At 39.9% G+C, this 23,017-nt stretch overlaps 1 protein-coding gene across 7 annotated transcripts in view; it reads left to right on the top strand.

The window, feature by feature from the left end:
- The window catches only part of LOC129778542 (vascular endothelial growth factor receptor kdr-like), a 139,568-nt gene that overhangs the window by 57,755 nt on the left and 58,796 nt on the right, over positions 1-23,017 (top strand). For 6 of the 7 annotated variants that reach the window (XM_055785502.1, XM_055785503.1, XM_055785506.1 and 3 more), the window contains 3 exons: positions 1,519-2,065; positions 18,851-19,020; positions 19,081-19,422. In XM_055785502.1, the coding sequence (XP_055641477.1) occupies positions 1,939-2,065; positions 18,851-19,020; positions 19,081-19,422 (639 nt within the window). In that variant the 5' untranslated portion in view covers positions 1,519-1,938. Of the gene's footprint in view, positions 1-1,518; positions 2,066-18,850; positions 19,021-19,080; positions 19,423-19,556; positions 19,702-23,017 lie in introns of all 7 variants that reach the window. The other variant, XM_055785505.1, reaches the window with a different exon arrangement.

Below are 23,017 nucleotides of genomic sequence, written 5' to 3'. Positions count from 1 at the left end.
ATCAACTTATGGTGTCTTTACTCATATTGTGGACGTTTGTCCTCCAAAGCTCAAATGAAAAGCATAATTTGTGTTCGATTTCTAGCTCCAAACAAAAAAAAAACGTTGTTTGACGTCTCAATTCGTATAGCAATCGATTCCCGTGCTCTTAGAACATTCCTAAAATTCGCCAACGATGCAAAAAGGCTTGCCGAGTAACGCCTAATAATTCGGCAAATTCCGATTGCTTAAAATCCCCATGAAGTCCCCCTCCCCCTCCTGTATCTTCAAATGTTTTCAACTTTCCAGAATGTCCTCACAGATAAAAGCATTCAACCGTAATGATGGTAAGCTGTTCACAAGTATTTAACCTCACACTTTGACGTTTTGAAGCAAGATGGCTTTCTATTTGCACCTGATAGATAGAATATCATACTGGGAAAAACACAAGCAATGCAATTATTCGGCTTTTAACATAGCCCCCTGAAAATTCGAACATCCACTGCATATGAAGCGATTGATCAGTTGATCCGAAGTACTCAAGTAATGTGTATCGTATTAGTGCCACGAATTCGATCAACCAATGAGTTGTCTTCCAAATGCTTCCATCAATAATATGTATTTTCTTTCACATGCTGGCATATACAATGATTTACACCTCTGTGAACAAAAAAAAACGCCATAAAAGTATCGAGAAAAGTGAAAGCGCCGATCGGTTGTCAATCCATCATCGATGCCCCATTATGGTCAGAGTTCACAGAGCGATCATAACTCGATTTTTGCTCCACAAATGAGTGGTGCAATGTTTGCTCGACCGTTGTTTGCCTTGGGTTTCTACAGTTTGTTCTATTTTAAACCAGATTAGCTGAGGCAACCAAACTCACGCAACGCGTCCCGAATCGTAAACAAACCACGAATGTCCAAAACAGGGGAAGCTGTTTCGCAAACGATCCAATTCGTGTCCGATTTTCGGTTTATTTTTGGAGAACGCTTTCCATTAAATAGCTGCGAACAAAGTTGGTTGTTGGACGATTTGTTTAATCATTGTGGTTAGAAGTATCATTGAACCATCACGATTTTCTGAGTCACCAATACTTGACATTTGGTAACAAAATTGAACTTCGCCAGGATGGTTCATAAAATTTACTGTAACGTAATTAAACAACCATTAAATCTCGTCCACTCGTTGTACTTGTTGTTCTACACAATTCTACAAGACATTCAAACACGGTCGCGCCATAAGTCTGATCGTCACTAAATGGATAAAGCAATAATGTATTCCCCGCATGTATCGCTAAGTCCACAACTGGATAAATACCGGCACCGTAATCGAAACCACCCGCTTCTAAGCACATAAAAAAGCAATGTCAACAAGTACAACCGGGAATCGGAATCGCGGGCGTTGGATCGGAACCAATAAAACAATTTTACTCCTCGCGGCTGCTTCCTTCAATTATGGCTTTAATCCATCATTACACTTCCACCGGCGGAATAATAACGATTAAAAGTAATTTCCTATGTTTCCTTTTTTATTTCCAGACCAGGCGTCAATCAAAAGTGCCATCGGTGGAGGACTGCTGACAATCCTTCCTGAAAGCCACGGCGGCACGGGAGTGTGAAGCAGCTCGAACGAATGTGAATGTCCACCGGTGTATGCAAATTCCCTAAATCCATCAACAGCTGTCCCAAACAGTTCATAACTGAGGCCATAAAAACAACCCGATTCCCGGGTGTGGTTGCGAAGCGAAGACCTCGAATAGAAACGGGCAGCGGAGCTAATAAAAAATGCAAGAAGAAAGTTCTGACTCGTGGAAGTCAATAATGCGCAAAAAGTTTAGCTGAAGTTTGGACGAATAAGTTCCATGAAAAACAGAAGCAGCGTGTGGGAGTTTCATGCAATTTCCGTGCGCGCCGCTATCGTATATAAGTTTCTACTACTTAAGTTCGGTTTGAAAAAGTATGACAAAGTTTCGAGTGAAGATGCATAATCAGTGTGCAACGAGAGCTAAAATGCGACAATCGACTGTGATATACCTGATAATTTTCGTACAAATAGTTGTCTGGAGCAGATGGGGAAATGCACTGCGTAAGTATTTTAGAAATTAAATGAAAAAATCTGTTCTATCTCAAAACATTGTGGATAACAATCACCTCTCTCGAGAGAAGAAACAACCAAAGCAACATAATGCGGCATTTATCAGCGATTTCAAAACAGGGCAATCCCAAATGCCGGAAGTTCTCTCAGAGGGGTCAAGCCGGGCAAGTATATCCCTCCCTTTTTCAAATTCTCGCACCCAAACGAAGAAAGAAAGATCGTAAATCAATGCAAGATTACGCTTATGTTTGTAAACATAGAGTAGGAGACGATCGGTCTCAAATGGGCATAGAGTAGGGAGCAAGAATTTCCTACGCGCAACAGGCAACCTTATCGTGACCCGAAGCCGAACTCTTGTGGTACACAAACTATTATCATTTTCACTATCGTCTCTATTGTTGAACTTCCTTCACTTCCGTTTCGCTTCGTTCTCTGCTCACCAGAGAACAGGAAAAATGCATTCAAATCGACAATAATGAACAAAACCAGTACATACATTAATAAAAAAAAAATGTTGCTCTTCGTTTCCAATCTTGTTTCGCATCACGGGTATGCATCACTCCGGTGGAACATAATTTTCGAGTGAAATGAACTCCGAGCACCGAGCCATTCTGATTGATAGATGATCTAATAATGACAAACGAATGCATTGTATGTGTGAATGGAGGAAATATATTAGACTGACAGTCGAAAGCGTAGCGAGGAGCTTCCGAAGTAGGTTATATGTTTCATAACAAAGATGTTAATTATTGTTCGCGAGGCACCACGACCAGCCGGTGGGTTATGCATGCGTGGAAGATTAATCGGGGCTAAGATCGAGAACTGTTCCTGCACTGCGTCCGATTCGTATGGGAACGTAGAAGACGTGTCAAGGCGCAGGAGAGTTGTAGCAATTTCGCTGAAACTGACAATTGGTTTCAAAAAGATATAAAAAACTATTCATTTTACTTGATGGTGCTTGATGGTTGGACCTTTCAAATTGATCTTGCAATCGTCGTAAAGAAATGCTATCATTCATTCCATGGAAATTAATTACACGAGTCACAATGTCCACCGCAATTCTGACTACTGACCCATTCCAACGTGAAGTGACAACCTCAAAAACCTCACAATAGAAACTCAGGTTGTCGCTCGTTCTCATGTATAAATCACATGATTTCCAAAAAGCAAACGATCTCAAAGTAAAATTGAGAAAATTTCCTACAATAATCATCAATTAGAGAATATTTCATAGTCGATTTCGCTTGTTGTCAGTCCAAATTTTTTTTTGTGACGTTACAGCATCTGACTTTATGCAGTTTCCGACTGTTGAACATTTATGTTGGATTTTCAGTTCCGTTTCAAAACATACAAAACTATGTTTCAAAACAAACTTTGTTCTATAATTGTCAACAAAAGAAGTACGTAGATTCCTGTTTTGTCTGTTTTTCAAAAAACTCGCAAGAACCATGCAAAAATCGGCATGCATTTCGTGACGGGAAAACATGCTCTGTCCGATAAAACAGTCTCCACAACGCGTTGTCACCTCACAAAATCAATAAAGTGTATTAAATATGATTATCATCGACCGAATTTTTCGGTCACGTGTATTCTAGAGCTTGCCACTCCAGAATACATTCAAAGCGTGTTATTTCGCATATGAAATCTCAACTATGTATTACCAATAAAAATGACGCAAGTAATACTTACGTTGAGACGGCGATAGTTCCGCTGGGAACGTTAGTGCAATCCAAGAAGATGTTCATGGATTGGTGTCCGTTCCTCACGATTTAACTCAAGAACGGAGCGACGAATTTGAACAGTCAGTATCAGGATGGAAGTGTCTCAGTCTGCGTCAGGTGTATATGTCAAGAAAGAAATTGTATACTGCGAATATAGATCGCGCACAGAAAAATTTTTTTCGGGGAACGTGAGTATTCGAAACTATTCAAACTTCTTCTTCTTGAATGGCGTTAACGTTCCCTGTTGAACTTTTGCCGTCTCAACGTATGCATTAACTAGGGTCATTTATTAATACTTAGTTGAGATTTCTTAAGCCATATAACACGCCTTGAATGTATTCCGAGGGGCAAGCTCTAGAATACGCGTGACCACCGTGCAACTCGAAGGCAATTTCTCTGACGAAAAATCCCCCGACCAGAACGGGAATCGAACCCGCACACACATTCAAACACGAAAAGCAATTGTGGGCAGGACGAAGTTCGCCGGGTCAGCTAGTAAGCTATATAAATTAAATCTAACTGTTACCTGCAGTGCACGGTATGCCGTTATTTGGAAAAAGCCAGGATTCCTGAAACGACCTCCAAAAGGTGGTACCAAACCGACCCTCAGTTTTATTTCGTAATTATTTAACACGATCACTCTGATGCTTGCCATCAATGACTCGCATAAGCCTGGCTCATCGGGCGGCGCTCACTACCGGAGGAACGCATTTGATTTTGCTATCAGAAACTTTTGATTAACTCTATGTATGCATCTGTGTGTGCGTACCTTTGCAAGGGCATTTATGATTGCGTGTTGAAAATGACGTTGACTTTGACCGTTGACGTTTGCATTTGTTCGTGCACTTTTTTGTCTTACTCCACACGCGTCGCTTTAAGGCTAAGTTCTTCCCACTCTAACATTATCTCCCTCTCGCTCAAATCCCATCTGTATGGAGCGATATGCACACTACACCGATTCAGTATCAGCCGAAGTTTGATAGGCTTCCTGATTGCATTCGAACTATTTCGTCGGCCAACTATCGGCCGACTATCTGTTTGATCAGTATTGGCTAATTTTGACCTACGCAAACTTGGCATCCGAAAAACGTGCCGTGCGAATCACTGAGAATGGGATGCACCCAATGCTCTTGAAATCTCTTTTTGATTTTCCTTCTCCATTGTGTGGGAGCAATAATAACATTCCTGGACAATCTTTTGATTGTGCGCCGCTTACTCCAACAGTCAAACACAAACTAAATACAAAGTCGTTCGAGGATAGTCGGCCGACAGCTGACTAATGTGCGCACTCTTGACCAACCCGACTGGTTTGTTGGCTCGGTATGCGCACTAACAACCCAACCCGATCAAATTATCGGCCGAAAAAAAGTCTGCAGTGTGCGGGGGCTCTAAAACTTTATTTTTTTAAATCTTTTTCGCGCACTCATAGCTACGAGGGTCGTTCAAAAAATAAGTTTCAATGCCTCAGAAATCGCGAAAAAATAAAGTTAGGACAAAAAACAAGGTGATTTTCGTAATCTACGTTTTATTTTCTATTTTTCTACATAATCGCCGTAACGTTCGAGGCATTTTTCATAGCGTGGCACGAGTTTTTCTATTCCAAGCGCGAAAATCTCGACGAGTCATGCAATTTTAAGACAATTGGCATCAACATTTTTTCACCCTGATTTCCGGTGATTTTTTGGTTTTTAAAAAACTCAAATTTTAACGTCGGCGACACCAGTAAATGAAGTCCGAATGAGCTAATATTTTGCATAGAGTATATTATTATGTAAGTAGTCACCATGGCGCTTGCCAAGATGGGGGCTTCGGGTTCGATCAGAAATTCTATCGTCATGGATCGTTTTTCTGGCTTGCACTGGTAAAGGGGAACTGTCTAGGGGGTGGTGGGATGAGCATTGGTCATTGCCAGTCCCCAAGAAAAGCCACAAAACCCGGAAACAGCTCCTCTAAGCGAATTGACGCCGCTATAAGCGTCTTTGCCCAGTCCTGGTGGTACTCGGAACGTAAAGCAGCAGTATCACGATGGTCCTCCTGCGATATAGTGGGGTTGGTCGCAGGCCTTGCAAGCCGCACCACTAAAATACCAAGCAACGAACGATACACAAGAAGATTTGAACCGGACTAATCAACACAGACCCAGGCGACGAAAACGGACTAACGACTGGAAACTCGTGGACGTGAAATTGTCGATCTCTGAATTTCATCGGAAGCACTCGTTTGCTTTCCGAACTATTGAAAAACCGCAAATTTGACATCGTAGCGCTGCAGGAAGCGTGTTGGAGAGGATCTGCAGTACGAACATTTCGCGATGGTCATACCATCTACCAGAGCTGCGGCAACACTAAAGAGCTAGGTACAGCTTCCATCGTGTTGGGCAATAAGAAGAAGCGAGTGATTGGTTGGTGGCCAATCAACCCAAGAATGTGCAGACTGAGGATTAAGGGCCGATTCTTCAACATCAGCATCATTAACGTGCACAGCCCTCACCTTGCAAGTCCCGATGATGACAAGGACGAATTCTACGCGCAGCTGGAACGCGAATACGAACGCTGCCCAAAACATGACATCAAGATCATCATCGGGGATTTCAATGCCCAGATCGGTAAAGAGCAGGAGTTCAAACCTGTAATTGGTATGTACAGTGCGCACCAATTAACAAATGAAAACGGCCTAAGACTCATCGATATCGCCACCTTTAAGAATATGGCCGTACGTAGTACCTTCTTTCAACACAAATTCCTCCACCAATACACCTGGAAGTCACCAAATCAAACAGAATCTCAGATCGACCATGTTCTGATAGACGGCCGACATTTCTCGGATATAACTGACGTCAGAACCTATCGAGGCGCTAACATCGACTCGGCAGGCAGGTGGAGGCAGCACTTCGATGAACACCTGAATGGCGTACAGGCAGAGGACCAAAATGACGATGGAAGCGATTACGTTGGTGCAGTAAATAATGAAGATGTACCACCCCCAACGATAGATGAAGTAAGGAATGCTATTAAACAGTTGAAGAACAACAAATCAACTGGCAAAGATGGCGTCGGAGCGGAATTTATCAAGATGGGCCCGGAAAAATTGGTTAGTTATCTGCATCGGCTGATTGTCAGAATTTGGGAAACAGAACAACTACCGCAGGAACAGAACAGAGGGTGTTATGAGACGAGCGGCGTTTAACTTGCGTGGTACGATTTTCAATAGATCCAGTCAATTCATCTGCTTCGCTGATGACGTAGACATTGTCGGCAGAACATTTGAGACGGTAGCTGAATATTACACCAGACTTAAGCACGAAGCAGAGAGAATCAGACTGAAAACCAATGCGTCTAAAACCAAATACATGCTGAATTTCGGATCCGAGCACGACAGGACCCGATTAGGTAGTAGTGTAATGATCGACGGCGATGAGTTCGAGGTAGTGGACCAATTTGTCTACCTTGGATCAATGGTAACGTCTGACAATGATACCAGCCGCGAGATCCGGAGACGCATCATCAATGGGAGTCGTACCTACAATAGTCTACACAAACACTTAAGGTCAAACAGACTTAGCAGTCGTGCGAAATGTTCCCTGTAAAAACGGTTATAAGACCGGTTGTCCTCTACGGGCACGAGACGTGGACAATACTCGAAGAGGACCAGCGAGCACTCGGAATCTTTGAACGGCGGGTGTTAAGAACCATCTTCGGCGGTGTACAGGAGGACGGCGTATGGAGGCGAAGGATGAACCACGAGCTCACGCGACTCACCGGCGAATCCAGTATCCAGAAAGTGATCAAAGCTGGAAGGATACGCCGGGCAGGACATGTTGCAAGAATGTCGGACAACTATCCTGCAAAAATGGTGTTCATCGAGAATCCGGCTGGTACGAGACGACGAGGAGCACAACGAGCAAGGAGGTTAAACCAAGTGGAGCATGACATGGTGAGCACGGGGTACCCGCGGAATTGAAGGGAGACGTGTACGTGTTTTCTCCAATTAACACGTACCGAGTTAATTGGAGAAAAATTGTGAATCAGGCCATGTTGTAAAGACGTTAAGCCGTTAAGCCAAAATAAATAAATAAAATAAATATTATCATGTAAATCAACATTCGCAGCAAGTTCCAAATGAAAAATCGAGATTACTATTTTTATTGGCACCCAAAACCATACTTTTCATTTCGTATTCCGAAAAACAGCTAAGTCCCAGAGTGTCCATTTTTGACATTTTTTTTTCAAAATGACACTAGACCTCGACGTTTCATGCCATTTTAAGACATTTGGCATGATAAAAAAAATTTTTGAGAACCCCAATTTCCTTTACTCCTCCCCCCTTGAGTGATTTTTCGATTTTCAAAAAAAAACTCAAACTTTGACCGCTTTGCGCCACGCTCCCTTAAGTTCGATTGAGCTGAAATTTGGCATAGGGGTTTTTTTCGAGATGTTGAACATTTTGTATAGGGTAACTTTTTGAAATTTTTGGGTCGATTTTTTCCCATACATTCATTGGCACCCTAACCTTTATTTACCGACAGGTCAGAATATGGTCGTGTTTTTTTTTTGAATAATGTGATGCAATTTTATTATCTTATTGACAGTTGTTGTATAATCAATAATCAAAGTATAATCAATGTTGTTGAAATATTCACAATATTGTGGACAATTGGGTTTAATTTTTTCAAATTTACAGTTATTTGAGTTTGCAGTGTAAGTAAAAAAAATGTTTATTGACGGTATTTGAAAGAACAAATTTCACTCTACATAATGTGAGATTTTCAAAAATATGTTAGTTATTGTATTTGAGTGAATTGAAAATTGAACCACGAGTTTTTGAGTGAAAACCATCAAAAACTTTGAGTAGGATTAATATATTGACAAGATCTGCAATATATTGGTATTGATAAGCTCTAAAAGTCGTACGAAGACAATTTTGTTGTAGAATTTGAAACATAAAAGTTAGAGCAAAAATAAGCCCGTTTTTTCATGGTCACCCTAATACAATTTAGATAGAAGCACTAAAACAACTTTGTGGAAAATATTAATTTTTTATACAAAAACTATCTTCGATAAACTTATTACATATGGTGAAGCGCTTATTTCAATGTTGTCAAAAATAAGGTGATCAAAATTTTAGGCGAAATGAAAAATCTAACTTTCTTATCTTTATAGATAGAGATAAACATAGTTCGACAATGTTGTAGCCCCAGTTATTTCAATCAACTATGTAGAACAAAGCTATCTTTCAATATAATCGGTTCAGAGCTTTTTTTACATTAGGGTGACCATGAAAAAATGTTTTTTTTTTTGCTCAAACTTTTATGTTTCAAATTCTGCATCAAAATTGTCTATATATGACTTTAAGAGTTTATCAAGATCAGCATTTTGCGATGCAGAACTTGTCAATATCTTAATCTTACTCAAGGTTATTGATGGGTTTTCACTTAAAAACTCATGAATTCAATTTTAATTTACTCAAATACAAAAAATAACATAGCTTTGAAGATCACACATTATGCAGAGTGAAATGAGCTCTTCAAATGCCGCTGATAAACTTTGTTTATATTCGCCCCAGAAAGAATGACAAACAAATGAAAATAGCGTATTTTTTGAGAAGAAATATCAATAACTTTGAGTAGAGTTGAAATATTGACAAGTTCTGCATCGCAAAATGTTTGTATTAGTAAGCTCTAAAAATCTTTCAAAGACAGTTTGCATGTAGAATTTTAAATAAAAAGTAAGAGCAAAAAAAACGGTATTTTTTCATGGTGACCCTAACGCAACTTAATAATAAAGCGCTATATCGGGTATTTTGAGAGATAGAAAAAAAACTAATACAAAAAAAATTGTAATACAATGGGGCGTATCACTTGAAATAAAATCTAAATCCAAGTGCTGATCAAAACAAAACCCAAGTAATACTACATTTCTAAGTTTCTACGAGCTGCTTTCGAAGAAGAACATCAAGACAATGAGGAAATTAAATGAACTGAAGAGTTTAAATTCCCTTAACACAAACAATGAATGAATGAAGACAATGTCCAACGAGCAAAACTTTGGTAGGGAGCCCTGTACTGTAATCAGGGCTAGTCAATTTCGAAACAGAAATATGATAATATTCTTTTTAGTTCTCGTTTCTCTTCAGCCAATTTCAATTTCGATTTTATGTGTTCACTACGCATACTGAAACATCGATTCTTCAATTTCGTTTTCGTTCTGACGTCGTTGCCTTTGAATTTCAAAGTAGACGCTTTCACTTGACGATTGAAATTGCCATATTCATTATCATTTGAATGGGCTATATGTCACTTTTAGTTTCACATGTGAAAGGATGATCACTGCTTTCAATTGAAGGTTTCATGTGATTTAATTTCTCCAAACTGATTTTTTCCGGACCATCTTACAAAAAAAAGGTGAATTAAAAGAGACATTTGAGGGCATATTAGTCTTCCAACCAGCGCCTACAACTGATCACGCCTGCTGGCATACTGCACATTTATACATTTATATTATAGTGAATACAGTTTGAGCCCCAAAAAAATTTTCATTCGAAAAAAGACACTTTCATTCGATATAAGAACCTTTCATTTTCATTTTACGATTTGATATCTTCGCTTCAGTGTGAAGAATGAACGAAATGAACGTGAAATGAAACGAGAGTGGTAAGGCCCTGATTGTAATATCAACTCATTGTAATTGATTTTCATTCTGATAGTCGAAAAAATTCAGGAAAAATCTGAATTATTTTGAAAAAATCAGGCAGAAACAAGTATTTGCCACGATCAAGGATTGAGGATTTCAAAACATGAAGATGAAAACTGTTTTTTTACTTTTTCCTTTTCCTTCAGCCAGATTCATTATCGATTGTTGTGTGTACAATAAAACCTGTTTTTGTCCCTATCGACCGCATGAAAAAAGTTTTTTTTAAATTGTGCAGCGAACACTATTTTTTGAAGCTAATGGTGAAGTTTAGTACGATTTCTTTTTTGGAAATTTTTTTTGCGGTCCCTATCCCCCGCACAAAAACAGATTTGCCTGTATTCGCTACGCATACTGAAACATTGATTTTTCAATTTCAATTCCGTTCTGCTTTCGTTTCCTTTAAGTTTGAAAGCGGACGATTTAACTTGACAGTTTCATTTTCACATGTGAGAGGACGATTACTGTTTTGAATTAAAAGTTTCATTCGATTTCATTTTTCCAAACTGGATTTTCCTGAGATGTCTTCTAAAAAATATGGCATATTAGTCTTACGTCCAGCGCCGGTAACTGATTACGCCTGCTGGTACACTGCACGTCCTTTCACATCGTAATTTTCATTACATTCAGCCAGTATTCCGAAAAACACATACACATATATAGGCGATGTTCAAATTCCATGTGTTTTTTCTACACGGACATGCTTTTGCTAGTGTTCAACGTTCATCCCAAACACGCCCAATGATACACAAACTTAAACATATAGAGATGACACGCGTGTCGAACACGATGCTAATAATTCAAGCACATCATGTACAAAAAACATACTATGCACGTGTCCTTTCAGGCACGGAGAAAAATTATTCCTCCTAAAGCATTTTGCAAGTCTGATTAAACAATCCATTGTTTTTTCCCGTGAAAAGAAAGCATTCTCTGAATAGAAAGAATCTTTCTAGGCGAGTTTTGTTTTCCGTGCATGTTGACAATTGAAGTCTGGGAACCGACTGCACAGCGGGGCGACGTCATACAAATGCTGGCCAAATCTATCTATCTATCTATATATATAAAAATGGAGTGATGTCTGTCTGTCTGTCTGATTCTCATAGACTCGGAAACTACTGAACCGATCGACATGAAAATTGGTATGTAGGGGTTTTTGGGGCCGGGGAAGGTTTTCGTGATATTTTGAGACCCCTCCCCCCTCTCTAAGGGGGGGCTGCCATACAAATGAAACACAAATTTCTGCATTACTCGGAAATTAACCAAGCAAACGAAACCAAAGTTGGCATGTGAAAGTTTTAAGGTGCAATAAATGTTTCTATGATGGTTAGACAGTCCTTCCCCCACTCGAAGGGGGGGGGGCTGCCATACAAATGAAACACAAATTTCTGCATTACTCGAGAATTAATCAAGCAAATGAAACCAAATTTGGCATGTGGAGATTTTAGGATGCAATAAATGTTTCTATGGTGATAAGATACTCCTTCCCCCTCTCTTAGAGGGGGCTGCCATACAAATGAAACACAATTTTTTGCATTACTCGGAAATTAATCAATCAAACGAAACCAAAGTTGGCATGTGAAAGTTTTAGGGTGCAATAAATGTTTCTATGATGGTTAGACATTCCTTCCCCCACTCAAAGGGGGGGCTGCCATACAAATGAAACACAAATTTCTGCATTACTCGAGAATTAATCAAGCAAATGAAACCAAATTTGGCATGTGGAGGTTTTAGGATGCAATCAATGTTTCTATGGTGTTAAGATACTCCTTCCCCCTCTCTTAGAGGGGGCTGCCGTACAAATGAAACACAAATTTTTGCATTACCCGAGAATTAATCAAGCAAATTAAACCAAATTAGGCATATGGAAACTTTAGGGTGCAATGAATGTTTCTATGGTGGTTAGATACCCCTCCCCCCTCTCTTAGGGGTGGCTGCCATACAAATAAAACACAAATTTCTGCATTACTCGAGAATTAATCAAGTAAATGGGCGGGACGAAGTTTGCCGGGTTAGCTAGTAAATAAATAAATACGCAAACATTTGTTCTAAATGCATGTTATCAGAAAATTCAGAAAAACCTATTCTTGGTATATTTGATTCAATTTATAAATTGCCGCGTGCACTAAACAATGATATCAATTGTGAAGAGTTCTGACATCAATTGACTCTTATTTTCTTTAGAGCAGATTATTTGTATTTAAATTTCAGTAAATTTCAGATGAAGCATCCATTGTCATGATAGGGAAGCATTTTTTACATGTCAACACACCAACACTCGTGTGGTGTCCAATTTGCTTCTTCTACTCTACATCATGTTGGGACATCATCACATTTTCAAACACATGTACTAAAAAATCATGTTTGTGTGCGAACACAAAACTGCGAGAGCAGCGTGAACAGCGTGTTCATCTCATACGCAGTGTCTTATGTGAAACACGGAAGACTGCTTTCACTGAATACTGTTCGAACTTAAACGAAATTTTCATTCGAATATAAGACACTTTCATTTTCATTTGACGATTTGATTCGTCAATTCGTCAATCTTCAGTATGAAGTGAAATTGTAAAGCCCTGGTCAGGATATTAGGGAACGTGCCAAAACATCTGCTGTCTGTTGTCGAAACATTCCAGAACCGACAAAAAACGCCCCATAGTAAAAGAAGCAAGGCGTACCTATTCAAACTGAAGTCAACTTTAATGACCTGCTTTATTCAAGTCATCTTTTGAACTATTAGATGTGAAATGTTCTTTGGAAGCGGCTCAGAGATATTGAAGAGGGCAAACATAGTGAAATGTTCTCGGGTACGGCTCGAACCAGCTGCATGCGAATAATTTTCAACTGTATCTCCATCGCTTTGCTTCCTGTTCTCGCGAACTCCTCAGGACGATGAATGAAAATCTTATTAGAATCCTATAGCGATCTCAACGCAACCAATTATTCGTGAAAGAACCAAAGAGCAAAATAACGTCTTTGAAGCGACTTCGAAGGAACGCTGCTCGAGTGAATTTGATGCCTTCTACTATTATTAATTCACAAACTATAAATTGGGCAGAAAGTGCGATTGCAATTCTCGATTCCATTTTTCTAGCGGATCTGTGGAGCACCGGGGCGCCCTCCACAGTATTTTCCGCCCTTACTGTATTAAGCGGGTCACTGATGTAGCTGACCTTCTTTACCGCGCAACTCGGGGGACTCACATGAACAATCCTAGCAAGCTTTTCGAGTTCCGGCAGCCTCTCCCTGAATAATGGAGACGAACAAAATGCTGGACAGAATAAAGTTTATTCAGGTGAACCTTCATCACGCCAAGGGAGGAACCAGCGTCCTGTGCAGAAGGGTCATTCACGAAACTTTGGATGTGGCTCTTATTGAAGAGCCTTGGTTCTATAATTCTAGGATTCGAGGAATCTCTACACAAAAATGTAAGCTTCTCTATGACAGCACACAAACTGCACCAAGAGCAGTAATTCTTATACGGGATAACATTAGGTATGTGCCGATCACAGAATTTATCAACCGTGACATCGTGGCAATACAATTGGAGGTTCCAACGACCCGAGGGAAAACCGTTATCATCGTCGCTTCGGCTTATTTCCCAGGAGACAACGTTGAAGTTCCTCCATTTGAAGTTGCTATGCTGATACAACATTGTAAATTAAATAACAAACAATTCATCATAGGATGTGACGCCAACGCCCACCATACGGTCTGGGACAGTAGCAACATCAATGTTAGAGGTGAATGTGTGCTTGAATATTTAATGTCAAATTATATTAACATTTGTAACCAAGGGAACGACCCAACATTTGTTAACTCTATTAGACAAGAAGCTCTTGATCTAACACTCTGTAGTTCTAAACTATCAGATGAGATAAAAAATTGGCATGTGTCAAGTGTAGAATCTCTATCTGATCATAAACATATAATGTTTAATTATAATTCAGGAGATCTTTTGTTCGAACAATTCAGAGATCCGAGAAAAACAAGTTGGGATAATTATCATTCCAAACTTCAGGAGAAAATTTTGATATCAGTGGAAAGTATTTCTTCCACTGAACAGCTTGAAATAGTTTCATCAGAATTTGAAACCAATATTAAATCCACCTTCGAAAGAAACTGTCCACTGAAGCAAAAAACTTCAAACAAGGATGCATCTTGGTGGAACAAAAAACTTGAAATGTTTAGAAAATTGTCTAGAAAACATTTCAACAAAGCAAAAATTACCTCTGATTGGACAGATTACAAAAACTATCTAACAGAATATAACAAAGAAATCCGTAAATCTAAGTGAAGGGATTGGAAGTTCACCTGCGAACAGGTAGAAAGTTTACCTGTTGTAGCAAGACTCCATAAAGCCCTTTCTAAGGACCATACCAACGGACTTGGTAGTCTGAAAAAAGGAAATGGTCAATATACAACCGATTCCCAGGAAACACTTAGTATCATGATGGAAACATACTTCCCGGGCTCAATCCAATTGATTTCCGGACACGCACAGGTCTTCAACACAAACACAATCTTGTCTAATCAGAGACGAGAATAGAGCTAATGAATTGGCTAGGGCGGTCTTCACGGAGTCAAGGGTTGAATGGGCAGTGGATTCCTTGAAGCCCTTTAAATCTCCAGGACCAGACGGGATTTATCCGGTGCTGTTACAAAAAAGCAAGGATATCACTGTCCCTCTTCTAACGGAGATGTTTAGAGCTAGTATGGTACTAAGCTACATTCCTAGTAAATGCCGAGAAGTCCGGGTTATATTTATTCCCAAGGCCGGCAAACGTGATAGGACGACCCCCAAAGCGTATGGACCAATTAGTCTAACATCTGTCATCTTAAAAATGATGCAAAAGGTCATTGATCTCCATATCAAATCATCATATTTGAACAGGAGACCATTGAACAAATTCCAATTTGCCTACCAAGCAAATAAATCAACTGAAACAGCGCTTCACACGTTAATTTCAAAAATAGAGAAATCTTTTGATGCTAAAGAAATCTCACTTACAGCTTTTCTTGATATTGAGGGAGCATTTGACAATGCATCCTACAACTCTATAAATAAAGCTATGAAAAAATGTAGTTTTGACATGTGCATCTCCAACTGGATACATGCCATGCTAACCAAGCGACTAATAACAGTTAAATTAGGAGGATCTACTCTAACAACGAAATCAACTAGAGGTTGCCCTCAAGGAGGAGTCCTGTCTCCTCTGTTGTGGTCCCTAGTTGTCGACGATCTTATTAATAACCTAGCTAATTTAGGATACGAAGTCATTGGTTTTGCTGATGACATAATCATCTTAGTGAGGGGTAAATGTGAGTATACTACTTCCAATAGAATACAAACAGCCCTTAACTACACACTCAAATGGTGCAACTTAGAAGGACTTAGTGTTAATCCTTCAAAAACAGTCATAATTCCATTTACCAGAAAAAGAAAGTATAAGATTCCACCTCTTAGATTGGGAGGTGTACAATTGGAGCTTTCAAAACGAACCAAATATTTAGGTGTCATGTTTGACCAAAAACTAAATTGGAACGACCAACCGGAGTATGCAATATCTAAAGCCCAGACTGCTCTCTGGAGTTGTAGTAGTATATTCGGGAAAAAGTGGGGATTAAAACCGAGAATGATTCACTGGATTTACTCGGCAATTGTGAGACCCAGACTAACATATGCTTCGCTAGTGTGGTGGCCTAAAACTACACAAATATCAGCTCAGAAAAAGCTCGATAAACTACAACGTCTGGCATGCTTATCAATAACTGGAGCAATGCCAAGCGCACCTTCCAAAGCCCTAGATGCTCTTTTATACCTTCTACCCTTGCACCAATATGTGCAACTTGAAGCGGAAAAAGGTGCTCTTAGGCTGAAACGTATAAAAAATTTTCTAGAAGGAGATCTCACAGGGCATTTACAAATCCTGAAAGATTTTCAACTGAACACTATAGTAAGCATGAATGAAGACTGGATGGAAACAAAGACTAACTTCAGTGTTCCCTTCAAAGTGATTGAATTTAATCGCAACGAATGGGAAGAAGGTGGTCGTCCAGGATCACTCGTGTTTTATACCGATGGATCTAAAATCGGTAAATCTACGGGAACTGGTATTACTGGACCAGGAATCGACATGTCAATTCCAATGTGACAGTGGCCTACAGTTTTTCAAGCAGCTATTCTAACATGTACAAATATTCGTTTGACTAGAAAATACAGGTATGCCAATATCTGTATCTTCTCAGATAACCAAGCAGCTCTTAATGCAGTAAAAGCATACACTCGTCAGTCAAAGCTAGTTTGGGAATGTATTTTATCCTTAAAACAACTAGCTGCTACTAACGAAGTTAACCTATACTGGTCGCCTGGTCACTGCGGTATAGAAGGTAATGAAAAAGCCGATCTCTAAGCAAGATTAGGATCTTCAACTAAATTCGTCGGGCCTGAGTCATTTTGTGGATTATCTACATCATGCATGAAATCGGAGTTCAAAACCTGGGAAATATCAATGATTGAAGCCAACTGGAAGGCTCTATCAACACCAAGACAATCCAAATTATCCATTACACCTTGTAACAGAATAACACGCAACCTACTCAGCTTGAATAAGGCAGATTTGAGTACATTAACCGGTCTATTGACCGGGCACTGTCCGAGCAGGTATCACCTTAAAAAAATCGGAAAACTGGCAGATGATAACTGTCGTTTCTGCAATTTCGAAGCTGAGACTTCGAAGCATTTACTGTGTCAATGCAGTACACTAATTCAGCGAAGACTGCGAATTCTTGGAAAGGGCATTTTTATGCCTAACGAGATTTGGTCTGCTGAACCAAAACAGGTAAGGAGCTTCATAAAGGAAGTCATACCTTCGTGGGAGGATATGAAAAGTCCTGGTGCGACTATCCCTTATTCCCTGAGTGATGGAACGAACTGACACTGCATACATAGCAAATTGGAGTGCACTACAATAGATCAAACTAATGGTCGCAGTGGTACAATGCTCCTACAGAAGAAGAAGCGGCTCTGAAAAATCCTCAATACCGGAGAATTTTTGCAAGCCTCCGATCGCTTCATTGTGATGCTTCTGCTGCTGCAATCGAACACATCAGAAATGGTTTAAAACTCTGGTCTTTCCCTCTTTCCGTGTTTGACTAAATACTTTCTGCTATACAAAGTGAATAAATGCTCTAAATTTTTGTACGTTTTCTCTACGAATCGAAAATATAATAGCGAAATAACCTATTCAAGGATTCTACCTTCGTTCTGGTTGAGTTTGAAAGCACTTTTTTGAAAAAATAAATTGTCATCGAACAGCGACTACAAAGCATAGCCGATCTGCGAGCAAGGGGGTCTCATTCAAATCCTGTTATGCTATAAATAAATTATATCCCAACATTTCATTTCCCATCGCAAACGCATGTTTTCCGTCGGTATATTTCCGTTTCCAAAGAAGTGCTTACCACCTACACCAAGTGGTTGTACCAACGGATGACTTCGAAAAACGCATCCAAATGTTGTTACCTAGTCGTTAAAAGTTTATTATAGTCAGAAAAAATGTTCTGGCTACTTGAGGCATGAAATCACCACTGAAGTAAAAAAAAAAGAACTGACTAGAAACAATGGAAAACGATGGGCTTGCTGAAAATACATTTAACTTCATACACATAAATTCATTAACAAACGGAAAGAAAATTCGCAACTATATTTTGTCGCATAATTTCACGCAGTCGTTTCGCAATGAACTCACTGCAGTTTAACGTAACAACTCTGCATCGGCTGCACACAGGATGCAGTTGCAAATTTCCTACATAATTGCTGCAGCTACCGCTGTTGCTATTTTTCTCACACGACACAGGGATAAGATTACGATCCTTGATACCATCGTGCCTCTGGTTTCGCGGTTGTCACAGGTAACCACCCCACGCCAAAGTGAGACCGTTTGTTTTACGCGCGCCACTTTAGTGCGGAAGAGATGTACGAGTGATAGGGCCCCCGTCGGATATCGCCTTCCATCTGGTCTCGGGCTGGCTTGCGGAGCACATAAAAGTTTATGCTCACATCGTCCTCAATGACCGTGAAGCCGCGCCGCCGGAGTGCCATCCGTCAGTGTGATGGGAATACAAATTTGTGGTCCCGATGCTTATATTACCGGTGACCGCAATAGCTCCACCGTGTGTCCCAGAATGTCGTGTGGCAAAGCCGCGCTGCTCATGTTGCATTGGAAAGTTTCGCAATAGTTGTGTGGTTAATGCAGACACATTTGTTTGGTTAAATGAGCTTACATAGTATTGAATTAAAAGAACAAAACCGCTTTGACATTAATCAATTGATTATTATATTACTCTCACTTTCTCGTTTTTGTTTACAGCCAGCGACTTGGAAGCCAATGAAATGTATCGTGATCTGCTGGCTGAAAACGGAGCTCCCGAGATTGTAGGTTACAAACCAGAAGTGGAACTGGAGGCTGGCTCCCACTATGAATTATTCTGCAAGTCCGCCGAACCCATCCGGTGGCACGTGAGCCGATCCGAGAATGAGGTACTTATTGTTATATTTTTTTTATCAAGATTCCTAATAAAAAGTTGTTATGTCTTACAGGAAATCGAATCACCGGAGTTCATCTCCATCGAAGACATCGAAACAAATGATGCCAACAAGCCACACGGGAGTCGTGTTACAATTGCCAACGCTACGGCCGTTGTCGTCGGTCGGTATTACTGCGTCTACGTTGCTGAAGCGGATAAACCGGACCAGAATCTTGATGAACTCGAGGCGCTGTACAAAGCTACCAGCGCTTACATTTTCGTGAAAGACCCCCAAACTCCGCTAGTCCCTATACAACACCCAATTGTGACAGCGAACCAGTACGAGGAGGTCGTAATTCCCTGCAAACCATCCTCCAAAGACGTCCACGTTGAGCTAGTGAAGGACGAGCAGGAGGTAACTGTCTGCCCCATACACCGGCTAGTCCCTAACCTGAGCGTTGTTTTCAGTTTCCGTCTACGATACTACCGTGTTTCTACGTCATTCCCAACTTTTCCTCCTTCTCATGTTCTTTCTTACTCCTCTTCTAGTACAACGAAACCTGCCGGAACGCTCAGTTTGACCCGGCTAAGGGCTTCCTATTGCGTAACGAAACGGCCGAGCTCAAATGGCTTACCTTCCATTGCTACCATCGTGAGCTCGAAGTCAGCCAGCCATTTTTTCTCAATTTGCAATGTATGTGTAGCTAAGAAAACTTCAGCTTTTGATCGACACATTTCCCCGATACAAAACTCCTCCACCCACAGTGGAGGGGGCATTCCAGAATAGTTAAAATCCAAAGTTCACAACTCTTGTAGATTTCACGCAGTCAATAATTCAACTTGTTAATAAGCAGCAGCAAGTACCTACTACTACCACCGCTATCAGCGCGACATATTCCCCCCTACTCTCCCGTCATGTTCAGTACAAACATACGGCGACTAACTCTGTAAAGTCCGGTAGCTATTTCGCGTATCTAAGCGTAGTGTAAATAATTGAATTGGGTACGATAAAGCGGCCACATACAAACCCCACGCAGCCACCGAAGTGAGTCAACCGTAAGTTCTACCCACGCTGTTGTCGCAATCGCCGAGGTTCGTTCAACTGGTATAGTAATTCGATTATTTTAAGCATTACCCATCAATTCAAGATTTGAGTTGTTTTTTTTTTGTTGAGTTTTATCAATTGATTCTATTAACTAAATACTTGTTGAATGGTTCGATATAATCAGTATAAAGGGAGTTATGTACAGAAAACACGAGACCGAGGCTGGTCTTATAATCCCTAGAAAACCCTATTCATAACAGCAACGATTTCAATTTTTTAAACTGATTCGATGGTAGATCCACACCATTGGAAGCGCATATATCTGATTGATCTAACAGCGCAATGTTTTATCTACTTTTCTGGAATACAATATTCGAGCGGCATTAACCTTGTCAGCGTGGTTCGGAAGTGTTGATGTTGTTACAGGTTCCTTCAGGTTGATTCAAAAAATCAGTTTAATCTCCAGATAGTCAAAAATAATTAGGTGTTTCAGGTGTTAGGCAAGTTTCTTCGGTTTTACAACAGATGGTGTAACTTGATTATTATTCCAGTGAATCAAATTTCCAGACATTTGTTGGAACGCTACTGTCATTGCGCATCTTTTTCAGTATATGTCAAAAAATTGAAGCGTAAACAATATAGTTTCTTGTCACTTCGAATATGTCGAATTTCGTACCAACGAGAGTGTTTTTGCGGGGAGTGTTACTTCATTACTTCAATATGAAAAAAAAGCTACGGAAAGTCACCGCATTTTGGTGGAAGTTTATGGTGACCATGCTCATACTGAGGGATCGTGTCAGACGTGGTTTGCACTGTTTAAAAGTGATAATTTTGACTTGGAAGACGAAGAACGTTCCGGACCGACAAAAAAGTTTGAAGATGAAGAATTGGAGGCTTTACTCGATCAAGATCCGTCACAAACGCAACAAAAACTTGCAGATACACTTGGAGTAGCTCAGCAAACCATATCCGATCGTTTAAAGTTGTGACTAATGACTGGCAATACTTTGAATATTAAATTTGTAACCATTTTTGCAGAATAAAGCATTATTTTAAAAAAAACGAAGAAACTTAACGGTACTCCTATAAGGAATTGAAGATTTTTGTGCAATACATTGTGAAAAATTCGTTTAAACGCAGTGCCTAATTTTAGTGTTTTAGTAAGTCAACAAACAAGATTTGATCCACAGCAATTGCAAATGTTGGTCCCTTCAAATCATAGTTTATTACAGTATTGCTTCCAATTCTAAGTTCTTATTTCGTTTAAACGCATGGAATTAACGAGATTTTCAAGCATTGCCGTTGCCGAAACCACTGCATACTTCTCTTACTGAAACCTCTTACCGAAAACCACTGAATACTTCTCTTACTGACATGGATGGCTGCACTGTCTTGTTGAAAAGTGAAGTCTTCAGGTATAAAATCATCGGTAAATGGTACCAGGACGTCTTCAAGTAATTCCACGTACTTTTCTGTGTTGATCTTGATTGAGATTGTGCAAGAGTAGTTTTTTCATGACGTGAAAAACCACCTCAAATCATGATCCGCCTCCAAAGTTTCGGCTCTTCTATGACCTTGACCTTGAGTTCCTCCCCCAAATCATGCCAGTAGTATGCACAACAATTAGAGCCATCTAAATTGAACTTTATTTCATCCGAATGCCATATGCTTTTTGGCGATATTCAATGAGCCAGAAGATTCGGTTTCTGTTCCTTTCAAGTGTAGAGGAGATGTGTCTAAAACGCGCCTGCCGGGCAATTTGACCCGCCTGATTTGCTCGTAAACCAACAAGAGTAGAAATGCAATGGACATAGGCAATCGTGCTAATCAATGATAGAATCCTACCACGCAAATTTTACATTTGTAACATGCTTTAAAAAATAAGAAAAATAATTTTCTTTGGAAGCAATTTTCGATGTAATTCATTTCTATAAGGTTTTTGTTACTTGAAACCGATTCAGAGGCGATAACTGTGGGTCATATTTATTGAGTCGAGTTCCCAGTGAATATCTCAGATGAAGAAAATGGTAAGAAGGGATTAATTTCCTTCTCAATTTGATATTTTCCGCATCAGCTTACCATCGGGTAGTATGGCATATCCTCGATCGGGGCAATTTGTTCGCTCCCGGCCGTAAACATTCTCACGAGAGAAATAGCTTGTATGTGAGGGATGCCAGATGATGTTTTTCAAATGTCTCTGCATGGCACGAATAAATGTCTTCAAATGTAATCATAATGAACAAAAATTAGCAAACCATCACGATATTTCTAAATCATGTTCGATAAATCATACAAACAATTGCTTTCACATACTTTGAAATGACCTCAGTATGTTTTCACAAAATTAAATGTCTTCAAAACGAAAACATGTCTTCACATCTGGCATCTATATTATGTGCTCAGAGAATGCAGGAAAACAAGAGCGCGGACTGGAGAATTAATGCACGAATGCTGGGAGAACACGCTCACCGGAGGAATGGTTTCTTCTCTTCGCTGGTGGCCATGAATGGAATAGATTGATGGAATCTCTCATTCATACAAGCTGTTTCTCTGAGCTTTATAGTCTCTGAGAGAAACAACTCATGGGCATATTATACTTCTGCTGGGCCATTTAACACCGTATGATTGGAAATTTAGAATTTGGGCGCCTTACAAAATAAAATTCGTAGCACTTTTGTTATTCAGTATCTAAAATACAGAACGATTACAGATGACTGAGGGTTAACTAATCTACGTACTGACGTAGTTGTTACCTTAAATTTTAAGAGCACGGTCAAGATAAATCCATTCTCGCTTAGGGGGTGCGTATTACACACTATACTTGTAGTAACCAGAACCCCGCAATACCTGAGCAATGTGCTTGTTGGTAATCGAGAGTCTAAGTTCCTTCTTAATTACCGAAGCATTGATCTTTCCAGTTCCGGTCGACACCAGAATTCGTTTTCTTCTTAACGCCATATTTTTC

The sequence above is a fragment of the Toxorhynchites rutilus genome, chromosome 3 (assembly GCF_029784135.1).
Source record: "Toxorhynchites rutilus septentrionalis strain SRP chromosome 3, ASM2978413v1, whole genome shotgun sequence".
Taxonomy (NCBI): Eukaryota; Metazoa; Arthropoda; class Insecta; order Diptera; family Culicidae; genus Toxorhynchites; species Toxorhynchites rutilus.
Note: the sequence above shows the minus strand (reverse complement) of the source record. Positions and strands in the feature narration are given on the sequence as shown.